This window comes from Caretta caretta, chromosome 2 (assembly GCF_965140235.1).
Source record: "Caretta caretta isolate rCarCar2 chromosome 2, rCarCar1.hap1, whole genome shotgun sequence".
NCBI lineage: Eukaryota > Metazoa > Chordata > Testudines > Cheloniidae > Caretta > Caretta caretta.
The window spans coordinates 39,356,089-39,373,672 of record NC_134207.1 but is presented as its reverse complement, the minus strand read 5'-3'; the positions used below and the strand labels follow the sequence as shown (position 1 = coordinate 39,373,672).

General features: G+C 40.7%; 1 protein-coding gene across 9 annotated transcripts in view; it reads right to left on the bottom strand.

Moving 5' to 3' along the window:
- The window catches only part of RGS22 (regulator of G protein signaling 22), a 93,155-nt gene that overhangs the window by 27,074 nt on the left and 48,497 nt on the right, over positions 1-17,584 (bottom strand). For 8 of the 9 annotated variants that reach the window (XM_048841345.2, XM_048841346.2, XM_048841348.2 and 5 more), the window contains 5 exons: positions 16,595-16,696; positions 6,293-6,487; positions 3,114-3,206; positions 2,275-2,441; positions 104-266 (listed from right to left, as the gene is read on the bottom strand). In XM_048841345.2, coding sequence (XP_048697302.1) covers positions 104-266; positions 2,275-2,441; positions 3,114-3,206; positions 6,293-6,487; positions 16,595-16,696 — 720 coding nt within the window. The remainder of the gene's footprint in view (positions 1-103; positions 267-2,274; positions 2,442-3,113; positions 3,207-6,292; positions 6,488-16,594; positions 16,697-17,584) is intronic. The other variant, XM_048841349.2, reaches the window with a different exon arrangement.

Here is a 17,584-nt window from a genome sequence, read left to right as displayed (position 1 = left end):
CAGTATCTGGGACCCAACCACAGCAGCCTGAAGCGTGTCCAGCAGGGGGGGATCTGCCAGAACTGTGACAGCTGTGTATAAATATTGTTTTATATACTGATACCTGGTCTTGTTGTTCTTTTGTAGCTGGACTATTGGGTCCAAAGAAGTATTTTTTATTTAGGTACTTGTTTTTAATATCTTTAGATTTTTCCTCTCTTTTTTCTTTTTCCTTGTGGAGCATCCTTCTGAATTGTTCAATATCTGTCCAACACATGAGATCCATGCTACAAAGAAATCAATGAGAATATTCTTCATTATTCCATGTTGATGTCATTTTCATTAGAATTCTAACAAGTTATTATTTTAATTACAATTAACAGAAGTGGAATCAAGTGTCCAGATCTTGCATGCTCTATCAGGGATAGACTTTTTGCCTCGGTTGTTCCCTACTAGATGAGAAATAAGCTAACATGAGAACGACTATGCCACTTGTTCAACAATCAGATGTAGAAAGGGAATGCCTTGAAGTCTCAGTCTACAGTGGACCAGACCAAATAATTTCTTTGATGAATTTGCCTCTTGTGCTCTTTTTGAATCATCTATTAATAAATTCCTATTTCCTCAACTATTTTATTATCCATATTAAAAGATGAATAATTTCTACATAAAATTCCTGGTCTGTAAATTGCTCATAATTAGTTCAATATGAGTATTTGATATTAAAAATTCCAGCTTTTTAACGGGATAATCTTGATTGGACACACAGGTTACATGATACTGGTTTTGTTCCTTCATTGGAGAAGAGAAATATTTACAATACTCACACTTCCAAATTCACTTTCTATGATTATTCTCTTTTAAAATTTGGTGTTTCTGTGAACATTCCTGACAGTAAACTTGTTTGCTAGAATATTTGCAGAAAGTGAAACACGCAGAGGGAGATCCAGCCAAACCACTTTAATTTCTTGTTCTAATAAATATTTGCTGACTTTTGTTTCATTTTTTGAGGTATTAGCTCATGGGTAAAATTTACAAAAGTATCTAATTGACTTAAAAACTGAAGTCTCATTGTCAAAAGTCTCTTGGGTACTTTGGAGTTTAAGTCCTACTAGGACTTAGTCTCCTTAGTAGAGCTGGTTGGAAAAATTCTAACAACAACGTTTCACTGGAATTTGCCGATTTGTCCAAATTGGAATGTATAACGGAGACAGTTCAGTTTCAAAAAACGTTCAGCTGGAACACTGCCTCGTTTCCTAGCAGTTCTCCCACCCAGTTTCTTGGCAGCCCACTATGCAGACTGCCTCAGAGTTGGGGACCACAGGGCTTCCAGGGTCTGCGGCTATGGGGCAGCTTGCTAGGTAGACTTCCTCAGAGCCAGGGGCCCTAAAGCTTCCAAATCAGAACAAAACCATAGTTTAAAATCTCAAAATCCTCCATGAAACAGAATGCCTTTTCTCCACAAAGCTCTGCACCTGTCACTTAGGCATTTTTGACTCTTTTGCTCTATGCTAGTCTATAATTATATTACCGTTTACCCTGGACGAGTAGACAACACCCTCAGCATTAGTTTAGGGGAACCTAATTTAAAGAAATGGATGAGTGTAAAAAGGGATTGGAAGGTTGAAAAAAGGAAATATTTTAACTATTTTCAGCAGTTACTTAAGAACTGAGTACTTTTGCAATTTTCTGGAATGTTAAAAATATGGGGACTAATGTGGGAAGATATAGGGAAGTTAGGCGCAAACCCCGCATTTACTTCTGTTGAAATCTTTATTTTACATATGTAGGCTCAAATTTTGAAAATTTGTGTGTGCATGCATAAATTACACATGCAGTTACTATGATGGTGTATTTAACTGTGTTAACTACATGAACCAAAACTGCAGTTGCTTACACACTTGTGATAGCTGTGTGCCCAAATTCTGTGTGTATATATTTGTCATTCTGAGCCTTCAATTTGAAAAAAAAAAATAGATTCAAATTGTTCTACCAAAAAAAGAAGGTTTAATTCATTATAGATCAAAGTCTGTGTTGGGCGCATGCCTTTAAATGGCCCTGGGACATATGCAGGCAGCATTTGACCACAAATGATTTCATCACAGGAGATTTATTCCTAGCAAACAGCTGAGACTGCCATTCTGATGTCTGAACAAAATTCTCATTTTAATGCATACATATAATTCTCAAAAAAAAATGGATAGATTGCAATCCTGTAACCCTTACATGCCAAAAATCCCATAAAAGACAATGGGCATTTTGAGTGCAGAAATTATTGAAAAACAACAAACATACACTGCTGAATGCTCTTCAAGAAAGAGTCGGAACTGTTCTAACTCCAGTCCGTTGTGGATCAGGTCATGAAGGCTACAATCTCTGTATTCCTCAGGGACTTCACTTAAGACCTGTCCTTCTCGGAGAACATCAGGCTGAGGTAGGGGACTGACTTCAGGAGCAACACTCTAACAGAAGAAACAATTTCAATTATATAAAGAAGTCTTCTACCTCTATAACCTGGACAATTTAATAATCCTCCATTAATCCCTCTGTATTGTTTTTAATTCCTTCTCTTCTGTTGTTGCTAATTGCTGTCATGCAGTCACTTTTTCTCCTGTTACAGGAAACACTGCTCTGTCATAACCAAGCAGACAAGGAATGATGCTGCTACACAGAGATTATTACCACTGCTGAAAAGGAGAAGAATCTGTCTTGATATAAAAACTTCCCGATTCCTAAGGAAATAAGTTGCATATATCACTAAGGTTTGTCATCGGCTTTATTTTAAACATATTGGGCCAGATTCTATCCTTAAATAAACCAGTCACTCAACTGAAATCAAAGGATTTCCTCAATATTTAGGGCCCAATCCACCTCCCACTGAAGTCAGTAGAAGTCAGACCATTGACTTCAATGGAGGTGGAATCAGGCCCAAATACTGATGTAACTGAGAGCAGAATTGGAACCATAATTAAAACAATGATGGCTGTCAAGCATTCATTTGAAAATTAATACTAATGAACAGCACTGTTGGTCCATCAAACCTGCTCACAGTCTCCTTTCATTGCTGATACATAAAGTGTTAAGCCTCTGAGATAGAAATCAAGTTTGTTTTTGTTAGTAGGTGCTTGTCTTACCTCATCCTTCTTGGAAACACTCTCTTGATGCAAAGACTGTAGCTTTCTAAAGTACACTGAGTCCAGCTGTCGACTTTCTTCCACCAGCTCCACCTAATAAAAATAATATCTTATGTCATTCCCAAAGTACATATTATAGAAAGATGGAGAGCTGGGCAGGCAACTTGCCAATGACAGTGGGTAGAAAAGAAACACCCTTGCCAATAATGAGACAGATGTTTAGAAGAAAAAAAAATCACTGCAAGTTGCATCCCTATGAGAGCCACTGAGAAGCAGCAATCCAGTTCTTAGAACTTTAGCACTCACTAGGAAATGATGCTCATCACCAGTTTTGAAACATGAGCACCTCAATAGAGAATCCAACCAATAAATATTAAAGCTATAAGACAACTATTCTGTGCTTTTCCTGTTTTGTTCCATATTGTGTCAGTTGGTGCCTTTAGACTGTAAATTGTTCAGGGCAAAGACTTGAGTGGTATTTTTTAATCTGTGTAGCCCCATGCACATATATGGTGCTTAACAACAACAACAACAGTAATCTTGCATTTGTATGCTCAGATCAGCAATTAGGTGCATAAGTAACTGTTTTATGCATCTATGTGTTGGTTGGAATGTTCAAATGTGGCAACTGGACATTTACCAAACTTGGACCTACAGGTTGTAGTGGTGCAGTAATCCATCACAGACAGACTTCCCCCACCATGGTCTTAATTATGGAAGAGCTTATATGAAAGAGAAAAGACGATATTTCCAAATTAACATCTATCTAGACACTCATACCATACTCAGCCTCGTATATCTGAACGTCCACGGGCTACAATCTAACTCTGTTCTACTGCTGGAAAACCCTTTTCCGTTTCTTCGTTGTTGGGTTTTGTTTTTTGAGAAATAATATGTAATAATAAAACAAGTTGAAAAATAATTTCAGACCATTTTGTACAAAGATTAAAGAGAGAATTGATAGAAGTGTGATGAGACACCATAATGAAAAAGGTTTGATTTGGTGTTTGGGTTTTTATAAAAGATATTTTGACCATGCCTCAAATGTATGATTTAAGCCTCTTTTTTATTGCTGGTTGAAATATCTTGTTTTCTACGGACTAAATGAACTGTTCTGGGTTGCCAAGCAAGTTGGGAAAGAGGACACAGGGAGTCTCCTCTCCCTAAAGAAGTAGCAAAGCTGGATCTTTCGTAGAAGGAGAACTAAGTTACTGAAGAGTGGATTGGATCAAGAGGGCATAGTCTGAGAGGAGCAGCACAGAGCTTTCCAGAGCATGTGCTGTTCTGTCCACTCTAAGGAATATGTCTTCTCCTTTTTGCTGGACTCAACAGTATCAGGCCCTATATTTTTTTACGCATCTGCCCAGCTCTCTTCTGTTATTAGAGTATTGACATTTGAAAAGTTTATGCACAACCATACAACAGCAAAGCAAAACACCACCTGTGCAGAAAGGGTGATAAAAGTTTCTCATTATATCACTAACAGAGACATTGTAGGCTGCCTGCATGAAATTAACATAAAGCAATCATAAAAGGTTTTAGATTAAAACAATATGTTAAAAGAATGTTCAGAAAATGTCATCCCTCTTTTAATAAAAAATATTAAGAATTATGCTTTACAATGAAACCACTTGGTCAGAGGAGCTGCTATTCTCAGTATATGTTAAGTGTTAATAATGTTTGCAAAAGGTGTAATGCTTAGTATAACATTAGTCTGGCAAAGTCTAAGTGGAATTTCATACTAATGAATGGGTTGGCCAATTACAGCGTTGTTTTTGTGGATACAGACTAACACGGCTACCCCTCTGATACTTGATAGCATATTCTGTAGATCACTAAGAATGTAGTTGAAATATCTTTCTCGTGACAAAGCTTAGAAAGAGAAGAGATTATGGCATAAAATGTACAGCATGGCAAAATTCTGTTCTCAGGCCTGTCAGTCTTCAACCTTGATATCCTGGTCTCCCCATATGTGTGGCATGCTCATAGCTGTTCATGCACGTAGAGAGAATATAATAATAATAATACTTTTCACTGCTATAGTGATTTCCAATAAAAGATCTCAAAGTGCTTTACTAATATTAACAAATATACCCTCATCTATGGAGGTGTTATTATGTAATGCTCTTTTCTTTACATATAATAAAAGAAGGCCACTTAACCCAAGGTTATAGTGAAACTACGAGGATCAGAACCCAGGTTTCCAGATTCCCATTCCCATTAAACGGATCACTGCCCCTCCTCACCTAATCCACAGATACACTTTATGAATCTGAGAGCAAAACTTGGTCCTAATTTTTGTAACCGCTTGTGAGCGGTTGCATTTCCCAACATACTCTTAAACAAAGTCCACATACAGAATACAGTCAGAACACACAGCCTTGCCTAATTACTTCTTGTTCTGATTTTTTTGTAAGAAGCAAAATTGGAATTTCCAACTTTCTCTTCTGGCTTTGCTGTTCTTATAGTTTCTCCCTCAGGATCGCCCAGCCCTTACTTTAGATCCTCTATCTAGAGAGCCACTCCCACCTCATATCTGGATTGGACACTGAGCAGGCTGCCTCAATAAGCCTGCAGAATACACTCAATTCTTTCACAGGAGACTCACCACGTGCTTACATGGTAGAGTGTTTCAGGCAAACACTCCTTGTCTGTTGTACAATATTTCCTCTTACTCTAAGCATTAGCCACAACTAATTCTAAGCACTAAGACATGTTTGAGGCAGTTAGTCTTGACTTAGGGTCATTATAATGACACTCTGACAACTCTGCTTATTATCTCTTCATGGTAAAAAAAAATGACTCCTTGACCACTCATGCTAAGTAAAATCAAAGGTGACCTTTAGTCAATGGTGTGATTATGAGACCGCACAGAGCACACCATCCCACAGGGAAAGCCTGTGCCTCAGGAAGTTACATTCCCTCCCAGAGCAGACTGGTCCAGTTCATTAGAGAACAGTGCAGGTTGCATCTACAGAACGGTGTAGCCTGCTCTCCACAATGTGTCCTACTCACTCCAGGGGTCAGTGCAGAGGGGAACTGCAGCAATGGCCCCATTCTTTCCCTTATGAGGAACACTGAGGGAGCAGTACCTGCACTCACTCAAGCCCAGTAACTGGAATGGGGATGATCAAGGGACAGAATAAAGGGCACTCACTAGCTGGCCCTATATAAGTTACCTTTCCATAAATGCATTTGTCTACTTCCACCATTTTCATCCATGGTACCAGCAGAAGGGTGAGGATATATTCTTCTGCTGGGTCAAAAAGATCCTCATAAGGTGGCTCAATTTTCTGATAAATCTCATTTTTCTTATCCTGTTGCAGTCCAATATCCATGCTGGCAGAAGGAGCAATGTAAGTGGCATAAAGGAACTACAATAAAAGAGAAGACAACAGTTTTTTAACCACCATCCATTCTAATGGCCACAGTAAATAAGTTAGTTAAAGACGAGTGTGGTAGCAAACTGTTTTTTATTATCCTAGTTACTCTCTCGAACACATCATCTTTCCCCCGCTTCCTCTATTCCCTCGATGCTACTAAGTTTTCCAAAATACAGTTTATGCCACAGCTCCCTGACTTCCTTACTCCTACATTTTCTGCTTATTAAAAGCTTCTTTGATGCCAAAATCATGCATAACGGTGATGGTAATGCTTACACAGAGACATTTTGCTGATCCTTAGTTACATTCAAGCAATCACAATTAACAACAACAAATGCGGATCTTCATCTTTGAGTTACACACTGTTATTACTCTACACATTTAACTGTAACAGGATGCACTGTTCTGTAGCACAAAAAACCATTTTGTGAAAGATGGTTACTTCTTGCTTTTTAGAAACCAAGCCAAGCAAGATTTTGGAATTTTAACCTAAAATTGAAAATTTGAAATACCAATAAGACCGCAGTCCTGCTTCGGGATCCACTAGCATGGACTTCTGTGCTTATGCAGACCCCCACTGATTTCACTAGGACTCGGCCACAGCACAGGAGCCCACTTCAGCGTATCCCAATGGAGTGCTGGGGCCTAAAGCCTCACCAAAGCAAATATCTATGAGTCTATGATAAAATTCATATAGTTTTAAACATTCTTGACTTTTGTTGTTATCAGCACCTTATATCATTAAAGTTGTAAGAATATTCAAAAATATAATGCAGGGGTCTCAAAATCGCGGCCTGCAGGCCATCTGCGACCTGAGAACCTCCCCACTGAGGCCCAGGGAGGAGAGATGCATGCAGACAGGCTGCCAGCAATCTCAATTACAGGCACCATCCCCCGCAGCTCCAAATGGCTGGGGGAGAGGGAGATACCACCACTAGTTGCCGGGCAGAGTCAGTCATGGAGGTAGCATCATTGGTTGCCAGGCAGAGGCAGCCATAGAGGCAGCATCACTTTTTCCCCCACAATGAATACAAGTCAAAATACCGAACACAACTATCTGATGCACACCTTGCTGCAATCCTGCAGGTTTTAACTGCTCAGTCACTGATGCCAAACATCAACAAACTGACAGAACTGAAGCGTTGCCAGGTGGCTGGCCAACACTAAAAACTCTCTGGGAGGCGAAGAATTGTATAAAGTTGTATGACAGTTTTATTATTTCTAAGAAATTCAAAATAAAAAATACAATATAAACATTTTCTTTTCTGAACACCGTCTTCAGTGACATTATTGGCCCGCTGGGAGGATTTGAGGACTGGCACTGGCCCTAAGGTAAATTGAGTTTGAGACCCCGATATAATGCAACTTTTGGGACAGATTCTGAGCTGGGGTAAATCAGCATGGCTCACTGACTTGAATGGGGCTACACTAATATACACCAGCTGAGAAAATAGCCTTCCCTGTTTTGTCTCACTCAGCTTAGACAGTGAAGTAAGGCTGGTCAGTTTTACTTTCTGGTTCTCATGCACTAATAAAATACTATTGTGTTTCAGTGTCGAGCACAGCAGAGGAATGTTTGAATAGTTAAAAAATAACTTCTCTTTTCTTTATTTAGCATATCAAACTTCAACCATAAAAAAACAACAACCCCAAAATGGTTACTAACCTTTCTATACCTGTTGTTCTTCAAGATGTGTTGCACATGCCCATTCCAATGTATATGTGTGTGCACCCCGAGCACAGTTGCATGAATTTTTTCCCCTAGTGGTATCCATGGGTCAGCTCCAGTGGCCTTGGATGCCTGCCAGCCCTGTGCCCCTTCAGTTTATTTTTACTGAGTGACTCCAATAAGAGATGGAGGGTGGGTTTTTGAATGGACATGTGCAAGAGATCTTGAAGAACAACAGTTACAGAAAGATTAGTACCCATTTTTTCTTCTTTGAGTGCTTGCACACGTCCATTCCAATGTAGGTGACTCACAAGCAGTTGTGCAGGAGGTGGGCTCAGAGTTCAAGGACAGGCTGACTGCAAGACTGCATGGCCGAAGTTGGCATCGTCTCTAGTCTGCTGGGTGTTGGAACAACGTCTGCTAGGAAGTGTGTTGAAAACGTGTGCACTGGCAACCAGGTTGTTGCTCTCCAGATGTCCTGAATAGGGACTTGTGCTAGGAAGGCAGCTGAGGAGGTGTGGAATGAGCAGTCAGATTAGCTGGAGGTAAAATGCCCATGAGTTCATAGCATGTCCAGATGCATGAAGTAATCCAGGATGAAATTATCTGGACAGAGATGAGGAGGCTCTTTCTTCTCTCTGCTATTGTGATGAACAACTGAGTTGATCTGCGGAACTGTTTGGTCCTTTGTATGTGGAGAGCCAGAGCCTGTCTAAGATCTAAAGGGTGCAAGTGCTGCTCCTCTCTGTTCGCACAGGGTTTAGGGCAGAATACCAGCAGGAAGATTGCTTGACTGGAGTGGAATTTTGGCACCACCTTTGGGAGGAACAACAGGTGTGGATGCAACTGAACCTTATCTTTGAAGAAGATCGTATATGGGGGCTCCGATGTAAGGGCCAGGATCTCGGATACCCTTCTGGCTGAAGTGATGGCCACTAAGGAGGCCACTTTCCAGGAGAGGTGTAACAATGAGCACATTGCTAGCCGCTCAAATGGTGGGCCCATGAGCTTTGACAAGACAAGGTTTAGATCCCAGGGAGGAATGGGTTCTCTAACCTGGTGGGTATATCCTCTTCAAGTCTTGGAGAAAATGGATCACGATCTTGTGTGAAAAGACAGATTGGTTGTCGACCTTGGGATGGAAGGCTGAGATGGACACTAGGTGGATCTTGACAGAAGAGAAGGCCAGACCTTGTTGTTTCAGCAGCAGAAGGTACTCCAAAATGAGCTGCAGAGTGGACTGCATAGGTGGAATTCATAGAGAATCATAGAGTATCAGGGTTGGAAGGGACCTCAGGAGGTCATCTAGTCCAACTCCCTGCTCAAAGCAGGACCAATCCCCAATTTTTGCCCCAGATCCCTAAATGGCCCCCTCAAGGATTGAACCCACAACCCTGGGTTTAGCAGGCCAATGCTCAAACCACTGAGCTATCCCTCCTGCCATTGGGAGGACCAGATGGAGAACCGCTTCCATTAATGCATTGGAGGGGTTTTAGTTGGGGGTTGAAGGTGACGGCTAGCGGCGGTCTGTTATTTTCTTTGTTAGGCCTGTCCTGTAGTAGGTGACTTCTGGGAACTCTTCTGGCTCTATCAATCTGTTTCTTCACTTCCACAGGTGGGTATTGTAGTTGTAAGAAGGCTTGATAGAGATCTTGTGGGTGTTTGTCTCTGCCTGAGGGGTTGGAGCAAATGCGGTTGTATCGCAGAGCTTGGCTGTAGACAATGGATCGTGTGGTGTGGTCAGGATGAAAGCTGGAGGCATGTAGGTAGGAATAGCGGTCAGTGGGTTTCCGATATAGGGTGGTGTTTATGTTACCATCGTTTATTAGCACTGTAGTGTCCAGGAAATGGATCTTTTGTGTGGACTGGACCAGGCTGAGGTTGATGGTGGGATGGAAATTGTTGAAATCATGGTGGAATTCCTCAAGTGCTTCTTTTCCATGGGTCCAGATGATGAAGATGTTATCAATATAGCGCAAGTAGAGTAGGGGCGTTAGGGGACGAAAATAACAGAACGCCACTAGCTGTCACCTTCAGCCCCCAACTAAAACCCCTCCAACGCGTTATTAAGGATCTACAACCTATCCTGAAGGATGACCCAACACTCTCACAAATCTTGGGAGACAGGCCAGTCCTTGCTTACAGACAGCCCCCCAACCTGAAGCAAATACTCATCAGCAACCACATATCACACAACAGAACCACTAACCCAGGAACCTATCCTTGCAACAAAGCCCGTTGCCAACTATGCCCACATATCTATTCAGGGGACACTATCACAGGGCCTAATAACATCAGCCACACTACCAGAGGCTCGTTCACCTGCACATCCACCAATGTGATATATGCCATCATGTGCCAGCAATGCCCCTCTGCCATGTACATTGGTCAAACTGGACAGTCTCTACGTAAAAGAATAAATGGACACAAATCAGATGTCAAGAATTATAACATTCATAAACCAGTCGGAGAACACTTCAATCTCTCTGGTCACGCGATTACAGACATGAAAGTTGCGATATTACAACAGAAAAACTTCAAATCCAGACTCCAGCGAGAGACTGTTGAATTGGAATTCATTTGCAAATTGGATACAATTAATTTAGGCTTGAATAGAGACTGGGAGTGGCTAAGTCATTATGCAAGGTAACCTATTTCCCCTTGTTTTTTCCTACCCCCCCCCAGACGTTCTTGTTAAACCCTGGATTTGTGCTGGAAATGGCCCACCTTGATTATCATACACATTGTAAGGAGAGTGATCACTTTAGATAAGCTATTACCAACAGGAGAGTGGGCTTGTGGGGGGAGGGGGAGAAAACCTGGATTTGTGCTGGAAATGGCCCAACTTGATTATCATACACATTGTAAGGCGAGTGATCACTTTAGATAAGCTATTACCAGCAGGAGAGTGGGGTGGGGGGAGAGAAAACCTTTTGTAGTGGTAAACACCCATTTTTTCATGCTTTGTGTGTATAAAAAGATCTTCTGTACTTTCCACAGTATGCATCCAATGAAGTGAGCTGTAGCTCACGAAAGCTTATGCTCAAATAAATTGGTTAGTCTCTAAGGTGCCACAATTCCTCCTTTTCCTCTTGTAATGTGGCTTTTTAAAAAGCAAAATACATCTTTCTTTGATGGAACTGTTCTCTCTCTCTAAATAGAATTTTTTATATACAAAATGTTTTCATTCAAATGGCTTTCTGTTTGTTTTGGTTTAGAAATTGGAAAAGTGGGGAAAACTAATTTATAATTACCTTGATAGACAATGTCATAAATTATTAACAGGCTTTGAACTCACTACCTTTGCAACATGAGGGCCTGATGCAGCAGCTGCTCCACATGTGGAACTGCTAGTGATACCACTTCCATTTCACATGTGGAGATGCTACAGAATGAGCTCCTACATAAAGCAGATGTTGTATACATTAGGCTATATATAGTTATTACTTATTAGACATGGGAATTTACAGGTGTTAAATGAGCTTTAGGAGGGCTCTAATTTTCCCTAACTAAGGGTATGTCTACATGGTACATGGAGGCCAGGCTCTGACTCAGACTGGAGCCCAAGCCCTACATCCATCCACCCACAGATCAGTCTGAGTCAGGTCAGCAAGCACTCGGGACCTGGGTCCTGGGACCCCACTATGGGGTGGGTCAGAGCCTGAAAACCACCGTGACTTGGGTCCAAGCCCTGTCATTTTGCAATGTGTATGCACTCGCAGAACTGAGTCAGAAGGTCTGTGCAGTGCAGTATGGATGTGTTAGCATGGCTGTGAGACCAGGGTCCAGCAATTGTAAACCCAGTTTTACAATTTGGTGTGGACACTCGGGTTTACAGTGCAGCATAGACATATACCCTAAGGACCAGCTCCTCAGTTGCTCTAAACTGATGTAATTCTGTTGACTTCAAGGGAGATATACAGATTTATGACATCTGAGAAGCTGGCCCACAACAATCTATCAAGATTTTTATACTATGCCCATCATTGTAATGTCTGAGCCCCCAAGTAGAAATATAGGGCCAGAGTGTGACTAAGTGCTTGTGCTGATGCATGATGGGAGAGGTGACACGGAACCTTCCACCACCTTGTGTTCCCAATACAGGGGTCAGTCACAACTGCACACCTTGCCCTGGCCTGAATGTAAGGAGTGAATGGGATATTACTGCAAATTGTGCTGGTCATCACAAACAAGTGGAGGAGAAGCGGTGCCCATGACTTTCTCCTTCTGCACTGTCAAATGGAGCCAGTCAGTTTCAGAGGGAAGAACACATTACATGCTCTTAATGGGTGTATCCAGGAGCACCCCGAGGGTGGAAAACATTTTCGGTGCTCATCTCCACTCTTTGAGCGGCCAAGACCAAAAAAAGCGAGCTGCTTAGCAGTTTGGCTCCTCCTGGAAGCTGGTGTCCAAGGTGACTGCCCTGCTCAACTACCGTGGTGTATCAGAGGCCCTGTTTCCGCTCCATGCAAGGGAACTATAAGAATTACTGTTCTTCCAGATTTTCACTGGGGCTGTGAAACTCCTGAATGGCCCCTATGCGAGCCTGTGCACTAAGGAATTCATAGAGCATTATATTGTGTATTACAAGAGACTTGCTTTAAATTAAATGAACATAAGGCTGTAAAATTCAAATAAAGATCTTTGCATATGTAAAATCTCAGGCCCATCAGACTTAATTTATTCAATGTTTTGCAACTTCAGTAAAACACACAAAGAATTTTCCTACCTTCCAGCTATATATTTTTCTATAAAAGTATTAAAGTTAGTGATGGGTCCAAACCAAAACCGGAATCTGGAGTCTGATCAGAATTTGCATCTTGAAGTTATTTATAAAGGACCAAATGTAAATATACCAAACTTCTGGGAAAGTCAGATTATGATTCAGGTCTGGATTATGAACTCCCAAATTTGGGAGTGTTCAGATCTGGGGTTTTGGTTAAACTCATCCCTAAATGTAAAGATTTTCAGTATGTAATCTCAGAATGCTTAGGTTTATGCAAAAACACAAAGGATGCTTAGTATTATTCCTCAACAAATCCATGATAATAATAACTCTTCATCTAAATTGGCTCTAGTATTAAAATACTATATTTCCAATAATGGTATTAAATTTGTCTAACCCTAAATACTATTTTTCATAGCAGATTGCAACTTTTGTTTCTTTATTATTTTTCTTTTTCCAATTCGTTTTACACTCCAGCATGTGTGTTTATAGTGAAATAACCCATACATTCCTGGATTATTACTGTCACTCATCTTTTTCTAGTGCATCACATTTCATCCTCACTTGAGTTTCTTTTATTATACACACTTATATATTAAGGAAACACATGCCAGGGCATATCATAAAGCTTAGATAAAACACTGACCAGGAAAATACAGTGATCAAAGTTTCTTCTTTCTTCTAACTGTGTTATGTACAGAAAATCGTATGAAACACTTGATCTCTCTGAGTAGTAAATAGTAAAATATATGACAATGTGCTGTTAGAAATCTGATTGACATTAGGAGTAGCTGGAATAACTATCTCATTGTTTCAAAGGTGAGTGCAGAATTCGGGAAGGCATCTTTTCCAGAAGCAGGCCCTTTTGATTGGATACAGCTTGACTCTCATCTGTGTTCCAATGAAAACAAGAATAATTTGTGTGCAGCCTTAAAAGGCAAACTTGAGAATGATACCAAATGTTTCAGCACATGTGTTGATTTGTTATATTTCATTTCAGCTGTGATGCTAATGGAACAGTTTCACATATTTCGTTCTGATGTATTTACTTTAATGGTCATGTGTATGTAGCTTTCTGTGATTGCCTAGTAACGCTGATTGTATGATGTTTTGCTGTCACCACCAGGCCAGGGCTGGAAATAAGATAAGACAAGACTAAAGGCTTGCTTTTCAGTCATGTAGCCTTTTAGTCCAGGGCAAAGTAAGTATAAAACTTGACCAAATCAGAATGGCAGTATTTCATATCCACTTTGCATTGGTGCAAATGACTGCACAAGGTGCAACACAATGGAGACACGGGCCCAAAGGCTAAAAATTTCAAAAGTAAATTTGGCTCCTAAATCCATATTAAGACACCTAAATAAATTTGGCTGATTTTTCAAAGATCCTATGTACCTGCAGCTCCCTTTAATATATATGTGTTCTGCAGGCACTCAAGGCAGGCCATTCACATATTTAAATGCCTAAATATGAATTTAGACATCAAACTTTAGGCAACTAGGTTTGACATTTTTGTCTTAAGACAGAGACTGATACATACAATTTATAATGTGTCCTCCTGAATTTTAGGAAAAAGAGAAAAACTCAACATTGTGACTGCTTTGAGTGTTTGTTATCCCTGAGTTATTGTGGTGTTTCCCTTATTGCCCATGAGTAAGAACGCTTAGATCAGGACAGACAGAAGAATGAAGATGCAGAACTGAGGTGGAATTAAAGAAGCAGGCTGCAACTTTATTAACTTTGAACATGCTGCCATACTCTGCTCTCACCCCTTCAGACTACCAGGCATTAATTGGCTCTAGTATGAGATTAACCAGCCTTAAGCATTAACATCCCAATGAGTGAAGATTGACTCCTTTAGTCTAGCCCTCCCTAACTGAAGACAGGATTCAGTCCTGCTACTCTCCCACTCTGAAGGAGAGTGAGGGTACAGACAAAGGGTGTTTTATTCTTCATGCACCTTAAAACATTCCTATGCCCACAGGCTATTGAGGCCCAGTACAAAGTCTCTCAGGCTTCTGTGGACATTGAGGGAGTGACTCAGCCAGTTATACCTTCCGCATCCTCCTCCGCAGACAAGGTGGTGGGGGCAACAGGGGTGACTCCACCACAGGAACTCCTGGGTCCCAGGCTTTGGTTTAGCCCAGAAGCTAGCCTCTAAAGCCTCTCATGTGTACTGGACATTGGACACAAGTATTAACAATAATTACTCTGTTTTATTACCCCTTACTAATGACATTACCACCGAAGTCTAATGTCTATTGTTTGTTTTAATTGTGATCTCTTTTCCTTAATTTCCTACATTACCAGCCCTTTAGGATGCTGCAAATACAGGAAAAAATCCTCCGTAGCCCCGCCAAAGCAAGCCCAGAAACCCAGCTGTGACAACTGCAACTAAAGGGTAGGGGTAGCCAACACAGCACCTGTGGGTCTAAGATGGCTCTAAGAGGGCCATAGGTGATGCGGGAGGAGAGAGTCCCTGTCTCCAGTGAACCTGAATGGGAGACTGAAGTAGGTTGAGACTCCCCAGCTCCCCATGGACACACATGGACTCCACGTGTTTCTGGGCAGGTATGAGAGCATGGAGTAGGAGGTGCCTCCTCCTTCCCCTGACAAGGATCCCAAGGAGTAGCCATCCCTCTGCCAGTTCAATCAATATCCACAGTCAGCCACTGACCCATGCACACTCAGTGCTATGGAAAAGCCATGGAGGGAGAGTTACAACTGCTCAGTACAGCAATAACTTATAATGCAAATTACATTGTAATTTAAATTACCCTGGTTGTTTAAATTGCCATTCCTCTCTCTACAGACATATGCTTTATGGACATGGGAAGTGGTGCTCCCTAAGTGATACTTGGGTCTGCTGTCTTTGGGGCAACGGACATATATTTAAAGGTTTAGATACAATTTGCCCAGTCACAGGATAATTTAGAAAGGAAAAGGAGACCCAGGTTTCTCAAAATGACAGTAAAATGTATATGGCATACTTAAAATGGCTGTATCTTTCTCCCACATCAGTATCCAACAGTCTTATAGGGCCAGGGTCTGAGTTATCGACATTGCTGGTCAGTGGGAGAATAATTAACTTTTTCATTGCACCTGAACTTACAGTGTAAAGCCAGTGAAGAACTCTCACAGGTAAGCAATCTCATTAGCACTCTAAAAATCTGTGCAGCAGCTTAACACCAAGGAGGGAGAGTAACTGTATAATCAGGAGTAATAATGGGCTGAAATTAAGAAAAGGAAAAGCTATAAGACTGACAACTGGAAGATCCACTTCTATGACTAAAGTCAATATCCTAAGCTTAGGCTTCAGGATTTGAAATTCTAACCCTCATGGGAGAGGGTAGCAACTGATTTACACATAAACATACGAAAAGAATGATCAGCATTAACAGTAGCTATTTTCAAATAAGAGGTAACATGGGCAGTGAGTAGCAAAGGGGAGACTATGCAAACTGAATATTAATAGAAAAAACTGGGAATGGAATTGATCCTATTAAACAAACTATGCATGGCTAACATTTAAGTCAAGCAATTCCATGGTAACAATTTAAAGCTGGATTTATTGTCCACAACCTCAAATTTCCTTTGCTTGGGGTTGAGGAGACTTGGAAACCCTTTCAGTTCTTCTGTCTTTTTTAAACAGTCTTACATTGAACAAAGATAGTACTGAAGGGAAAACACATTTATAACTTACTTGAGCTTGCTTGCATAGTTTAAAAGGCTGAAGGGTTTCTTGGTAGAAAAGTTGATGATAAGCCTGTAGGTCAAACCAAAAGTACGCACTGTTCTTCCACAGCTACAGATGGAAAAAGAATATAAGTTATTACTACCCAATTATCAGGGCTTTATAAAAGCTTGGGTTTCCAATCCAAGTAATTGTTTAGCTCCTTGGGGTCATCATAAATCAAGCTCAATTTAAGATGGTTTTAATCTTCTGTTGCATACTGGCAACAGGACAACATGTTTAATGGCATTGTCACTGCGATATTATATCTTTTATTGTATCCTTTGCATATAATTGGCCATTAAAATTGTTAACGTTACAGTTAACATTTGAAAAGTAACCACATTTCGATGGCGTGAAGCCAGCACTTAAGAAATGTTGATAATGTACGTGCAGAACTTGTGCCATGGTGGGATTGCATTTTGCAGCAATAATCCAGACAATTAAATGTTTTATACTGGGCATATGTTATTGTGACTATATTGTTATTGACTATATTGTTATTATATTTGTTTCTAAGGTATCATATCTTGGCCCCCATTTCATTGAGTCAAACAAAAATATCAAACATCTTTCAGAAGAAAGAGCTAGCTCTTCCCCTCCTCCCCCCACCTCTCTGTTCTAGCCCTTCACTTATGAGGGTTGGGTCACATTTCTTGGGCTAGCTGCTTCTTGAGACTGACAATTAAAGGAATACCTGCTGAAGAGAGGAGTTTTGCTCCATAACCTGTTTGTTACAGACTTGTTTCAGTCAGAGGTCAGGCTGAACACAAGTTCCACAGCTGAAGACACTTGATATAAATGGCTTGATTTTTGGAAGGGAGTGATCACCACAGATCCCATTTACTTCTGTGGGATTTATGGATGCTCATCCTCTTTGCAAAGTGAAGCCAGTTTTATGTATGTGGCTAAATGTAATTTAGGATTCTAATTTAAGGCACCCAGGTTTGAAAAATTGTG